This window comes from Haemorhous mexicanus, chromosome 14 (genome assembly GCF_027477595.1).
Source record: "Haemorhous mexicanus isolate bHaeMex1 chromosome 14, bHaeMex1.pri, whole genome shotgun sequence".
Classification (NCBI taxonomy): domain Eukaryota; kingdom Metazoa; phylum Chordata; class Aves; order Passeriformes; family Fringillidae; genus Haemorhous; species Haemorhous mexicanus.
In genome coordinates this window covers 14,063,826-14,077,968 of record NC_082354.1, presented here as the reverse complement: position 1 = coordinate 14,077,968, position 14,143 = coordinate 14,063,826, and the positions used below count along the sequence as shown (strand labels likewise).

The 14,143-nt window shown below is 41.7% G+C and overlaps 1 protein-coding gene and 1 non-coding gene across 3 annotated transcripts; both read left to right on the top strand.

The window, feature by feature from the left end:
- The first annotated feature begins 2,962 nt into the window (after nt 1-2,962).
- PABIR2 (PABIR family member 2) lies at nt 2,963-13,679 on the top strand. Of its 2 annotated transcripts, none has more exons than XM_059859031.1 (10): nt 2,963-3,169; nt 3,499-3,577; nt 4,865-4,921; nt 5,299-5,342; nt 5,423-5,477; nt 5,704-5,805; nt 7,095-7,183; nt 7,718-7,779; nt 10,023-10,119; nt 11,130-13,679. In XM_059859031.1, exons 1-10 carry the CDS (start codon nt 3,054-3,056, stop codon nt 11,278-11,280), a joined length of 852 nt encoding a protein of 283 aa, XP_059715014.1. In that variant the 5' UTR covers nt 2,963-3,053; the 3' UTR covers nt 11,281-13,679. The 2 variants fall into 2 exon arrangements, with proteins under 2 accessions (XP_059715014.1, XP_059715013.1); XM_059859030.1 differs by having other exon boundaries at nt 2,968-3,169; nt 7,715-7,779.
- LOC132334053 (small nucleolar RNA U109) lies at nt 10,915-11,058 on the top strand. The gene has a single exon (XR_009488326.1). It is a non-coding gene; the product is annotated as a small nucleolar RNA U109 (small nucleolar RNA).
- Nucleotides 13,680-14,143: the final 464 nt, after the last annotated feature.

Here is a 14,143-nt window from a genome sequence, read left to right as displayed (position 1 = left end):
GCTGATCGGACCGGAGCGTGCTCGTCCTGCACAGCTCTCCGGCCACGGGACACCGCGCTGATCGCTACAGCGAAAATTCCGCCTCTGAGCTTGTACCGAGCTGTTCTCGCTCCCAGAAATACCAGCGGGTGGTTCTGTGCAGGCCCAGACAGCTCGAGGAATAAAGAATAAAACCAAACGTTTTCAGAATACTTTAATAGCTACATGTGGCCCTAGTTTATACCTAGAGGAGGTTGTGGTGAAATAGGTTGGAGGGGAAATGCCACACTGGCTGGTGGACAGAGGCTCCTAACTCTTGGGAAGAAGTGGGGAATCTGGTTTGCCTTAACAGGGCATTAACCGTAGAATCATGGAATAGTTTGGATTGGAAGGACACTTAAAAACCATTTTGATCCATCCCCTGCCATGGGCAGGTAGACCTTCCACCATCCCAGGTGGCTCCGAGCCCTGTCCAACCCGGCCTTGGACACTTCAGGGATGGGGCAGCCACAGCTTCTCTGGCTGTGGCTCACCACCACCACAGGGGAGAACTTCCTCCTAATATCCAATCTAAACCCACTCGCTTTTGATTTAAAGCCTTTCCCCCCTGTCCTGCCAATCCAGGCCCTTGTAAATAATCTCTCTCTATCTTTGTTGTAAATTTCCTTCAGGTACCAGAAGGCCACAATTAGGTCACCCCGAAGCTTCTCCAGTTTGAACAATCCCAATTGTCCCAGCCTTTCCTCATAAGAGAGGTGCTCCATCTCTTCATCTGTTTCCAGTGGGAGTTTCAGGCAGTCTTCAGGAACAGAAATATTCAGAGAAAGAGGGTAGATTATAGAAAGCTAAAACATTTTTTCATGGGCTCCATGCTTACTAATTTATCTGAGGCTGATGGCATTTTGTGACTGTGTTTATTTCACCCACAGGGGTATTTCCCTGACACTATTAAATACCCCCCATATCATCAATCACTTCATGCCCATAGGTCCCTTTGTATCACAGTACTCACATATCTCATTCTTTCAGTCTCTGCTGCCCCACTATGAATATCCATCCTTCACCCTCTCAAGGCTCTTTTTAACATGTTCTCTCCCTTCCTAACCCCTTTTGCCATGGTGCTGTTTATCTAACTCAACAACTCGTGATTTCCTCATTTCCATAGTTCTGTTCCACAGCACAACTTTCCCTCATTACCCTCTTCAGCCCTTTGAGGGTCACCCTGACAGTCCCCACTTTCCTTTGGACATATATTCCCATTAAAGTTCTCTTGGCTACAGTAAATCCTGGTCAGACAGTAGGATGATGTGCCTGCCTGGCACTGGAAAATTTGAGAACATGGAGCAGATGTTTTTGAGCTCTCAGCCACATTTTGGACATTGTTGGCTTTTTCCTTAACAGTATGCTGGTGCATGGCATTTGAAGCTGTTTGCTGCCCTTAGTGTCAAGGACATAATATAATAACTCCACAATAAAAATAAATAGCAAAATCCACATAGTTTAGTGCTGTAGTCAGATCCTGCAGGTGGCTTTTGTATTAAGAGAACCAGCATATTTGTGAGTAGATTTCCATTCAGAGCTAGAAGTTTTGCTAGGAACTTTCACCTGAATTGTCTTTTAGGCAATTCTAGCCATGGAAAATTAAGGTATGGAAGCTGTTCCAAGCTGTGAAATGCTTGTGCTGAAGCAGCAGACAAGGATTTTGGTAAAGGTTCTGTAAAAGTGTTGTATTGCTTTTAGAGAATGGCAGCAGCAAAAGGTGATTAACACTATATTCCTTTCACAGCTGCAGATCCTAATTTTCCAATGAATCAGACTGGTTATAATTATTAGAAATTAAGCAAAATTATTTAGATATTTACATTCTCAGTCTTTGCAGGAGATGGCAATTCTGTACCACCTCACAGAAGGGTGTCATTAGGGGCTGTGGTAGGCCATAGTGAAAGGGACACAAGACTGTGAAAGGTATTTCTCCTCTGAAGTATTAGAAGATAAGGATTTTTTCCTCTAGGTTTTCTCTGTGTTCCCAACTAAGGCAGTTGAAGTGTTGAAAAATCCTAACTTTTCTGTCTTAACAGTTTCAGCACCTAGCACTCTGCCAAAAGAACTGTTTTATCCCAGGAGAAATGAAGTCCTTTTAAAATTTGGTGCTGGGAAAGACCCTGAAGCCACCTGCATGTGAGAGACAAATACGTACAACAGTTATTGCAGAAAAATACTGTAAAGTAAGCACAAATTTGATCACTTAGAATGGGTTTGCCCAAGTCAGTCCAAACCTGAACACTACCAAGAACTAGGATCACGTCTCATAATGAGTTTCACACCAGATTTCTGAATGCTGAGCCCACTCTCATTACAATCAGAGCCCTGGTATGTGCTTCAGCAGCTAGGGAACGCTGGGGAGAACACTGGGAAAGCCTGCTGGACTCAGGTCGGACGGGGCCTAATCTCGAAGAAGGCTGTAAAACCTCTTCCCCACTGAGACGGGAAAAAGGAGCGGGATTTGTGGCCGGGGTAGGACTCGAACCCGGATTGTCCTCCAGGTCACGGCCCGGCCACGCCCCCGCGGCGCGCGCGTCCTAGCGACCGTTGCGGCGTTTCAAACCCACACACGCTCCTCCCACAGCCAATCAGCGCACGCACCTGCCCCGGGGGCTGTCGGGAGCTCTCCCGCCGCCGAAGCAGTGCCGGGGTGCGGAGCCACCACGCATGCGCCTTGCGAGGCGGGCGGCGCTGCTTGCGCCCCGATCTCCGCGCATGCGTAGTGCGCGGCGGCGGCGGGCGCGGAGCGCGGTCGATACCGAGGGAAGCACCGGGAGCGCTCCCACCGCCACCGCGGGCAGCGGCACCGGCTGCAGCCGCTGGAGGAATTGGCCGCCCCCGGGCCGCCCCCGGGATGCGGCACTGCTGCGGCCGCCCCCCCTGCCGGGCTCGGCGCGCCCCCGGGCTGAGCCCGCGGCGCCGCCCGCGGGGCCTGTAGGGCCGGGGCAGCGGCGGCCCGAGGAGCCGCGGCGGCCGCCAGCAGTGAATGGGCGCCGCGGCGGGGCGGAGGAGCCGGAGCCGCCGCCGCCGCGATGGCTCAGGAGAAGATGGAGCTGGACCTGGAGCTGCCGCCGGGGAGCGCCGCGGCCCCGGGCGACGGCGGCGGCCTGAGGCGGTCGAACAGCGCCCCGCTCATCCACGGGCTCAGGTGAGGGGTCCGGGGCCTCGGCTCATCGAGCCCCGGGGTCACCGCTGCCCGCCGGCCTCGCCGGGGGCCTGGGCCCGGCCCGGCTCTCCCTCAGCGGCCCGTGGATCGTGTCCCTTGTCCCGCGGGGCCGGGGCCGCCAGTGCCCCCTTGTCCCCCCGCGGCTCACGGAAGGTGCTCGCCGCGCTCCCAGCGACAGCAGTGCTCCCGTTCAAATAAAATGGTGTTTTCAGCGCTCTGGAGGCTGCAGCGCGTGTCACAGCACTGTGGGGCTTTAAGTAAAGCGCACCCAAAAAAGCTGTTCGCAAAACTTTTGTTTTCTCCCCCTGCAGTGACAACTCCCAGGTGTTTCAGCCTTACGTGTTGCGGACTCGCAGGAACAGCACAACAGTTATGAGCCGTCATGGAATGGTGAGGAATCTTAAGCATGTCATGTTTACACACAACAAGGAATAATTGGAGTAGAGAAATGAAGTTAAACTTGATTTGTATTTGCACTAAGTATCCTAGCAAGCTTCCAAGTTGCAGAATAAGCAATTTTTCACCTCTGCAATGTATAGTGAAATAATACTGGTGTGTTGACTGTCCCCAAGAAGACAAGAGCAGTTGATGTTTTATGTGACTCCCCATATTAAGTCTAGTTTTAAAGTTAATTTAAGTCTGTGTTAGAAGAGTAAAATGTTGTCAGAATTAAAAGTCTTGAAAGGGTGTTTTAGTGTGTTCTGAAAATAGACAGTGTCACAGTTCTTTGTTGACGGGTTTGACATACTGCTCTTTTTTTGCAAAGGCAGAACACTCGACCTCAGAAAATCACTGAAAGAAAAGAAATTTATTTGTTGCTCTCTGTTATAAGTCTAGTAGTGTACACTACTGCAGTTGCTTAACTTTTCAAAAATGTTCCATTTCTTTTTTTCTACCCTGTCCTTGTGTCAGGTGAGGGATTTACGTGCTCCTTCCACTGAAATTTTTCTGTCGTGTTTGAGGATAGTGAAGATTAAATATTGCTTTTCTCAAAGCCCTAAAGTCTTGACATAAGTTTCCTCTGTGTCTTCTGTTCAGGAAAGGTGATAGGGATTTTTAATTCAAAGTCTTCTTTTGTGAGACTTCTTAAGAATCCATAATTTTGGAGCTTGTCAGTAGGTATGACACTGGACACATGGCCATCCTGAGTGGGAACTGTTGGCCCATTTATATATGATGTTGGAGTTCCAGAGGGATTAGATGCATAAAATTGCATACAATTGAAAAGTTGCAGAAGTTAAGCTTTAGGGAGTGTTGTTCAAGACTGTTTTGAAGCACTGAGATTTCTCCTTTACAATAGCCAGCAGGTTGAGTAAGGTGTCCTACAGGAGTTTGTCATATCCTGGGCAGTGGGGAATTGTGTAACAATCACAGTTTCATTTGTAGTATCTCTCTTGTCTAAATGGCATCTGTAGCTATTTGTGCACTGGAGATGCTGAGCAGTATCTGCCTGCAAGTCAGATCCATGCCACTTGCTGAGTGATAAAAGGAATTTGTGAGTGGTAAAACAAGTCTTTTCTCTTGAAGGTCAGTGTTCGCTTTTTTGCAACATTGAGTCATCCACATGTAGTTGTGCAGCTCATTTTGAACTCCCTAAGAATGAAGTTGATGGTAAATAGTGTGCATGCAAGCAGTTGTGTGTGATTTAATCATTGTGGCTGTCACTTTTTTTTCTAGTTTTTGTCATCATCTCCTATTCGTATTCCTAGCAGCCGACTTCATCAGATCAGAAGGGTGAGTGGAGTTTTTATCTGTGTATTCAGTAACAGAATGAAGAGTACTATATGATACTGAAGTACTTGCACAGTGGGGGTTTCTTTCCTATTGTGTATTTCAAGTACCAAAGAAAACTGAATATTTCTTAAGACTTAATTTCAACAAGGAAGTGGCCTTACAAGGCTTATTGTTGTGTTTAAGCTATCTTGCATTTTAGAAGTATTTCATCTAAGAGAAGCAGTGAGCTGGACTGGTGGCTGTCCTGTCTTTTTGTGTAGTGGTTCTGCTGTTCATATTTCAATCCTAATGGCAAATAATGGAATCACAAGTGTTATTTCAAATATCTGTGATGAATCAAATGTTATGGGAAAACTTATGACATTTATCTCTTGCAGGAGGAAGGAGTGGATTTAATGAACAGAGAAGCAGCACATGAAAGGTGAGTGTTACTGAAAAAACGTGATAAAATAGCCAGAGTTATCCTCTTTGTAGCTACTGATGGGGTTTTTTGTATTCTAGGGAAGTGCAGACAGCAATGCAGATAAGCCAGTCATGGGAGGAAAGCTTGAGCCTGGTAATCTTTTTATAGATGTTTCCTATTTAATTTCACTTTTACACTCAAATGACAAATTTAAGGGAAAGAGAGGAATTAACTGTGAAAATACTTTAAGAAGAATTTAAGCCCATCTGCTTTAGCTACTTTGTGTATTTGACCCAATGACTTTCCATTAGAAGGTTGTGCCTTGGATTTCAGGGTAATGTCCTGTGCCAGTGTTAAGTCTGAAACTTTGCATTCACAGAGCGACAATGACTTGGACAAGTCTGAGAAGTCTTTTTCCCCGAAGAGAATAGACTTCGTTCCAGTTTCACCTGCACCTTCACCTACAAGAGGAATAGGAAAGGTAGGATAAGTGAAATACCAGGCTGAGACAACATTTCAGAATTCTGGACCAAGCTAAACTGTCAAGATCTGTAACTTCACAAATTGTTCCATAGTTTAAAAAACCCCTGGACAACACAACTGAACAAGCACCAAAAAAGCCAAATCCGTATTTTATTGGTTTCTTAGAATCAAATGGTTGCCATCTGGGAGCCTGCAGGGTTTAAGCAGTGAAACACTGGATGTTTTCAGTTACTGCTGTTTGTGCAGTGTTTGGGTGAGTTGGGGTTCTGGTTCTAGGGAAGCTGGAAGAGGTCATGAAAATAGTCATGGACAGCATCTCCAGGTGCAGAAGTGGGGGGCTTTTGGGGAAGAAGCACCAAAATTGGACTGCAAATCTGTATGGTGAGAGATGAAAATGTGTCCATCAGTTATGGAAAGGAAGTCACGAATGCTCTCTGAAGGAGTGAAACACACTTGGGTGTGTTGAACTCATACTGAAAACTGGTGGCAGATGCCAGAGAAAGAGCTGGATGTTAGATAAACTACTTTTCCAGTGAGGATTGGAAAACTGAAGTGTATCACAGAGAAGCTGGCACTGGTTTAAAGATGAGCTGCTTGACCTTGTTGGCACCCTTTTGTGTGATTCTGCTTTTGCACAGAAAAGGAGCAATCTCTGTGCTCCCACCAGATTGGTGCATGTAACAGCTACACGAGTGCTGGGTAAATGTGTTCCTGGGAAAACACTGATGCTGGTAGCTGGTTCTGCACCTCTCTAATTCTGACTGTAAAGCACTAGCAGATAACTTGACAGAAAGATTTTTGTGTTTCACTAGAAGCATTCAGGGGCTAAGCTCAAATTAGCTGCAGAATCACAGAGCTAAGTATCCTGTTTTACTCTGGAATATTGTCAGTTTTCAGGTCAGATGTATTTTGAGTAAACACAAATTGTTTGTTTAAAAAGCCCCTTGAAAGAAGTAAGTCCTGAGTACTGTACTGCTGTTTCTAAATGTAACAAAGAAAAGAAACAATTCTCTTATTTAGAAAACAGTGTCTATTTCAATTCTACTTTTCTTGTGAGTTTCAATTTTTGCTTAATCTGAGCAGAATTGCATGGGCCAGTATGTTTTTTAAGTTAAATTCTAATACTTGTAAGATTATATTTGATAATCTGTGTAATCTGTTGCTAGCTTTTCTTTAAGAATAAAAAGGGAATAGGAGAGGGGATGTTTGTTTTGGAGGGTGGAGTGTAACATCTGAGTATTTTAAAGGAAATTCTAAATTATCTTCATTTGAACTTTCTTCCTGCAGCAATGTTTTTCACCATCATTGCAAATGTTTGTGAGCAGTAATGGATTACCTCCAAGCCCTATTCCCAGTCCAACAAGGCGATTCTGCAAGTAAGAAATGAGTGCTTGTTGTGCTAACATTGGAATTTAAGCCAAAGATTAATTCAAGTTGATGTTAAGGCATTGAAAGAAACTTCAGTTTTACAACTGCTGAAGCATTGCCACATAAAAATGCTCTGAAAGTTCAACTTTTACCAATGGCAGCTTTATGTGTGTGCTCTTATAGAGCATGTGTCAGCTTTAAACTAGACTTGGTAACTTGGGGGGAAGTCCTCAGGTATTTCAAATTAACTTAGTCAGCAGATTGGTGTTACATAAATACACTGCAAAATTTGGAAAAGGATTGAAATGAGGATGTTATTCACTAAGGGAAGGAGAAAACCTTAGAAAATCTTCTGCAACTTTGTGTGGCAGATAATCTGCTCTAATAGGCAGCCCTTATTTGTTATCTATGTATTTAGATTCCACAGGAATCCCAGTTGTGCAGGAATAGTTTTGAAGAATGCTTCCTATGCTGTGGTTGTGTTGATTTGATGCAAATTGGAACCTTTACAGGCCTGACTCTCAGTATTCTTTCTTCAGCAGGAGGAGTCAAAGTCCAATCAACTGTATCAGGCCCAGTGTTCTTGGCCCCATTAAAAGAAAAGGTATGTGTATTTACCTTACCAGATGTCTTAATATGGATGTAGTTTTCTAGCTAGATACAGTTTTTTGTTATTCTGTAAATACAATGCACTTGTATCCACAGTGAACTGGAATTTGCCAGGCACAACTCAAAAATACAAAGTAAAGTAGCTAATCTAAAACACAGAAATGAAAAACTTAAAAAACAGCTACTGCTTGACAGAGGCAAACTTTGTTTTGCATCAAATTAAATGTCAGAGCTTACAAATGTTCATAACATTCTTCCAAGTACCACTGAACAGTGCACACCCTTCAGATCATCTTAGGAATGTTGCTTATCATGCAGTATCTTCTAAACTTAGAACTGAATGTTTGTTTTCACTCTGAAAGTTCAGAAGGTGAGTGTTTAGAGAAATGAAATAGATCAGTGCCCTTTCCTCCTGAAGGGGGAAGATGCATTCTTTCCTGGAACTGTTCCGTGTTAGAGGTTTACAAGTAACATCCTCAAACAAATCTCCACAATAGAACTGTAAAAATGAGATATTCTTCAAGTGTGGCTTTAGCTGTGCTTATCCTTTCTGCTTTTTTTTTTTAACTTAGGCATTCTTAACTGCACCAAAAACATCCAAGACTTATATTTATGCTTTGAAAAAAGTCACTAGTTTTGTTTGGCTTTTTCTTTTTTTAGTACTGCTTGTTCTGTCAGATAAAGAACATTGTCCAACTGATACTGATTTGACAGAGAGACAAGTTGTCTCATAGATGTCAGTTCTATTTTAGAGGCACTAAAATTGATCAAAAGTTTATTAAGCTAAATGATCAATAAGGAATAAATATCCACACCTACACTTTACAGAAATTGTAAAAGCAGTGCAGGTAGAGGGACAGGCCTTTCGTCACCAAATCCATGTGCTCCCATGGAGAATCTTTTACAAAGTGGAAATATGAGTTTTCCTTTTCTTACTTGAAGTATCAAGGAATTTTCAAAATGTTGCCTTATTTTGAAACATTAAATCCATTTAAATGAACTTACTTTCTTTTCTTTCTTACTTTCTTTTCCTAAATACGTGGTCCTGTTTTTTTCTGAATTTCGGCCAAAGATATTCAATAGGAGAAGGAAAGCCATGAACTAAAGAACTTTTCACTGCCATAGGGGATTTATATTGGTGGACTCTGCAGTGTATTGTAGCAGTGCAGATTTATCTCTGTGAAATTTAAGGGGCAAAAGTGTTACCTAAGTTGGTGTTTAGTTCATTTTCTGCAAGATCAAATATGTTATAAATGTTTTTTGCCCATTCTGATTGCTAGAAGCAATTATTCCTTGCCTTAAGATAGGAATGTATCCCTGTGGTCTGAAGAAAATGAAACTTTTGGAAGTTACCAGTCTTCTATAAAATGTAGCAGTGTAATTCTGTTGCAGAATGTATAGACTGGTTTGGTGTAATGTTCAGCTTCTATCAGGTTTTTGAGCTGACTCTGCAACTACTGCAAAGTGTAGGTAAAAGCCAGAAAAATTGTTACCATTTCTTGCTTTTTTCCCCCCAAAGAATGGAAATATACTGTAAGTGAGAGGGTTTGGGTTTTTAAAATTTATTTTCAAATTCATGATGTTTTCAAATGTGTGTTGTAGAGCAGCTATTAGTGAGCCAGCTCATTCTCACTGCAGATTATACTAAACAGATTACATGAATTCTCCCCATCATATTTAATCTCTTAATGTCTGTAGATGATTACAGGTACAAAGATAGTCTGATCCATGATGAGTAAGTGGAAATGCTTCCACATGGCAGACTTATTCCATTCATCTTCCCTGTAAAAGTACCCATGCATCAGAATTCATTGTACAGGAGAGGGTGAAAATGAACCCAGCTGTCATTCTTATTTTCATAATCACAAACAATTTGAAACTTCATATTTTCACTTATATCAGTTACCTCATCTCAGCTGTTTACTTAAAATAAGTCATGGTAATTAGTTTGCTTTAGATTATTTTGTCTGATTGCAGTACAAGTAGCAAGTTTTATGTCTTTGAGATCATTGTAGCCCCTCAGATACTGCTGGAGTTTTAGCTAAGGATGGACTGGATGGTCTATCAAGAGCTATCATCAAATTGATGTCTTAGTCTTGGTTGGCTGAATTAGAGAACTGGTGTTACAAATGCAACCTTGGAGTGTTGTAGGTCAAATCTGTCTTCTACAGCAGACAAATAGTAAATGGATATTGCAGATACTCAAGTGAGTTTGATTATTTGCACTGTTTTCCTTAGGTGAAATGGAAACTGAAAGTCAGCCAAAGAGACTTTTCCAAGGAACAACCAACATGCTTTCTCCAGATGTTACACATCTGACAGATCTCAGTTCATGGTAAAATATTTCACATGCCCTGAAATGGCAAAACAGGGAATGTGCATTTATCACAAGCTTTCTAATTGGTTTTTTTCCAGGAAAAAATACTTTGTGTGTATCTTGGTGGATGTGTATTAATGGAAGCTATCCTGTGACAGTGGTCCTTCTCCTTTGATCAATTCTTCCTGAACAGACTCTAGCCTAGAAATTGGGTATCAAAGCTTTTACACTGAATATAATTGTTACAAATTCCTCTTGATTCATAAGCAAAGTTACTTCAGTTCATCATTAAAATAGGTTGTAGGCAGCGGTCATACCATGTCTGTGGCACTTCACTGAATGCTTAGAAAATGTGTGTGGGTACTTAATTGTTCTTGTCCCTAAGTTCATGATTTTTAGAGTTATCTTTCTTTATTACAATCATAAAATACCAAGGAGTTTTTTGTATTGAGTCAGAGACTAAGTATTCAAAAATATCAGCTGTTATTACTGTAATTTCAGTTTAGCTGCAGACTTGAAACTGCCTAGATGTTTTTTTCCATGTTGCTTCCCACTAAATTGGAAAAGCATAAATTTAAGTGCCCTCTGGGATCTTGTATCTAGACTTCAAAATCCAAACACATAGTTCTGTGAGAAAAATAGGTCTCAATCTCTTTGAGGAGTGCTGTGTTAAACAGCATACCAGCTAATTAATGACATCTTTGCTGCATTGCTGATTCATTTATTATTTTTCCTTTACTATAAGATTTTATGGTTTTATACTTTTTGTCACCTTCTTTCTATGTCTGATTAAAATCAGCTTCATAATTTATTCTGCATGTTAAAAAAACCCAATAATTCTGCTCCTCGTTCCCATGAGGAGCATGAATTTCTCTAACATGCTACAGAAAACAAGGAGTTTTCAGGGCTGCCAGTCTTGCAGTAAAGACTGAGTGGTAGTATAGGTCTCCTACAAGTGCTCTGCAAGGGGGAAGCTTTGTTCAGAGCCTCGTGCCCCTGCACTAAAGGAGCTTTTTCCCTTTCGCCAGCCTGTCCTCGGATATTCTCGACGGGAGTAGCAGCAGCGTTGGCTCTTCCTCCGATTCCCTGACTAAAGGCAGCATCACCACGGAGTCTCCGGTGACATGCTCCAACTCCTGCTCCTCGTTCATTCTGATGGATGACTTCTCACCCAAGTGACTTTACCAAGTCCTGAGTCAGTGTCTGGCTGTGCTGTCCCCTTCCTGTACACTCGTACAGAGAAATGAACTCTGATCCTTGAACCATTCATATGAGGTTTATTAAAAGGAGAAATTGTTGTTACTGTAATCCTTGGCTACTTTCCAGTGATTTTTTTTTTTTAATTTATCCATTTAATGGACATTGTAGACCATATTAATGTCTGGTTTTGCAAATTTATTTTTTAAACAAGATGTCTGCTGATATTATGCTAACTTTTGCTTTCAGGAACTTGCATACACTTTTTGATTCCAGGAATAGGTATCTACCTATTAGTGTTGCAATTTTTAGGAATGTACTTCTATCATTATCATGGTCGCTATGTCTAGGGAAATAACTTGGTTTGGAAGGATTTGAAAATACTAATTTATTCTCTGGCACTTCTACTATTGAGTAAAATTACTCTTGCTTTTTTTGTTTGTTTTTTTGGGTTTTTTTTTCAGTCACTAGCCTCAAATTCCTTTATGGAAGGGAGAAAAAATATTTTATTTCCTTAGTGCTGCTAGTCATTTTTATGAATTCATTTACAGAAGACCACATTGAGTGTGGAAATCTCACTCTATTACATTAAACTAAAAACCCCACAGCAAAATAACTAATGACTGTCACTTTTGCCATCAGTGAAGAAATAATAATACTCTGCAAACAATTAAATTAGCTGCATAGTTCTCTTCCCAGACCATTTGTCCTACAGATTGTATGAAATAAGGTCATTATTCAGCAAGATTTGGCCAGGAAAAATTAATCCACACCTCAATTGAAGACATACAGTGCAGATAACTAAGTTAATTAAACTACTGTGTAGGAGAACCATGTATGGCACCATCGATGTCTCCTGTGGCATTGAGGTCATAAGTATTTTTGTGCCTTAGGGGACATTGTTACAAAATTATGGAATGTAAACCAGAGGGGTGGGTGGGGAAAGTCCTTTGTGTACAGCTTGTTTCTAGAGTGCTTACCCAAGCCAGCCGGGGGTGCTGCTTCCCTTTGTGTTCCTTTCTGAGGTGTGGAGGTGCTGGGGCAGCCAAGGTGAGACCCTTTGCAGCTGCTCGGGGCAGAGTTTGTCCCTTTCTTGGTCATGAGCAGAGCAGACAGCTCAGCAAACGTTGGATTCCTAAGGAAAAGCTTTGGATTGGATACAAACTCTGCAAATTGCTTGGTGAAGGAGTTCCCTTTGAGCTATGAGTAGTCTTGATACAGTACCTTGGTCAGTCTGAGGTAGGAACAGATATTTTACTTTTTAAAGACTATAACGGGGCAAAATAAATCCGTTTGTAATCTACTGTGTTATGCTATTTATTATTTATAACTCTGTAAAAAGTCTGTGGTGATGAATTATAGTATTTTTTTATGATTGAATAAGTTTTTTATGTTCAGTAATTGCTGGCTGGTTTGTATTTAATACGCAACGTTGTCTGCCAGAATCATAAGCTTCCATTTTTGAATGTTTGTAACATATGTGCTTTTGTTACCTAAAAGTACAACTTGTGATCTTTCTGAAAGAAAATAGCACTGAATTTAAAGTAAGATTATGTGCTTTAGATGTGAGCACAATCTCTGGCAATACTGTCTGCCTAAAAGGGAGGGGGAGAACTGTAGTTTTTTCTGTTCTGAAGAAGCCGTTGGGTATCCAGAAGACATGTACATACCAGATTATTTTTAAACGTGTTTCCATTAAATTGTAAGAAGTACCAGAATGGGCCAGCAGTGGCACTATTATTTGTATGATCATTTCCACCTGTGGAACATTAGTTCCCCACTTCAAATAAATGTGCATATTGTAAAATATTGTCCATTGGTGCCATTTTTAAATGAGCTCTACAGTATTGAATGTTAATTTTGTTTGTATATGCACAGTGCTATTTCTTGAATTTTTGATGTCTTAAGTCGCTTAATTATTTTTTTATTCATGCCTGTATCTTCTCTGCCTTCTTGGTGCTTAAGGAGGGCTGCTTTTCCATTTGCAAAATATTGATAAACAGTCTGTGATAAAATCCAACCCCTTACCTGTGCCCTGCTTCCCTTCCACCGTGCTTTTACTGGTACTGTGGTGTGGAAATCTGAGGGGTGGCAGGAGGGGGAAACCTATTGCATGCTTTCTTAAGCCTGAGAAGAGCATAGCTATTGCTTCATTTTGGCTGATTTACCTGTACAATTGATGTATTCCAGATTTGTTTGTTAGTGGAGAGTCCTATCTGAGTGCTGGCCTCTGTAAACATTCGAATGTAAGCTGCATAAAGCGAGCGCACAAACAGTCACTCTTGTTACAGCAGTTTTTTGTAGTGTTCTGGCTATTCCCCACTCTTGGAAGGTCTTGTACAAGACATTGCTCTTTTATAAAATATAAAATATATCCATAATGCCCGCTCTGGCTGTGTCTGTTGTTTCAGAAGGAATGGATGTCACTGTGTAACAGGCCAGGGTAGGCCCAGGTTCTCTTTCACACTCCTAGCACAACTTCTTCATTTTGAAACAAAGTTTTCTAACATGCTGATTATTGATTCTTGCAGTTCACTGCGTTTGAGTTGCCACTGCTTAGAGGGTTCATTGATGCTGCAGCATACTCTAAAACTGACTTTTAAAAGTTGCATTTCTGGATTTGTCACCTGCCTTGTCCGAGGGAATTAGACACCAGTTGGGAAAGAAGGCCAGCTGGTGCTGGTAGTCAGCTTTAATGTATAACTATTGACATTTAACAACTGTTTTTTATGACTTCACCAGACTTATTGTGGCTGAATTGCCATGATGAGTGTCTGAGAATTCCTGTCCTTCCCTCACTTCCTTCTTTTTGAAAGGGATCATTAGTGCATATCTTTTGCTGAGA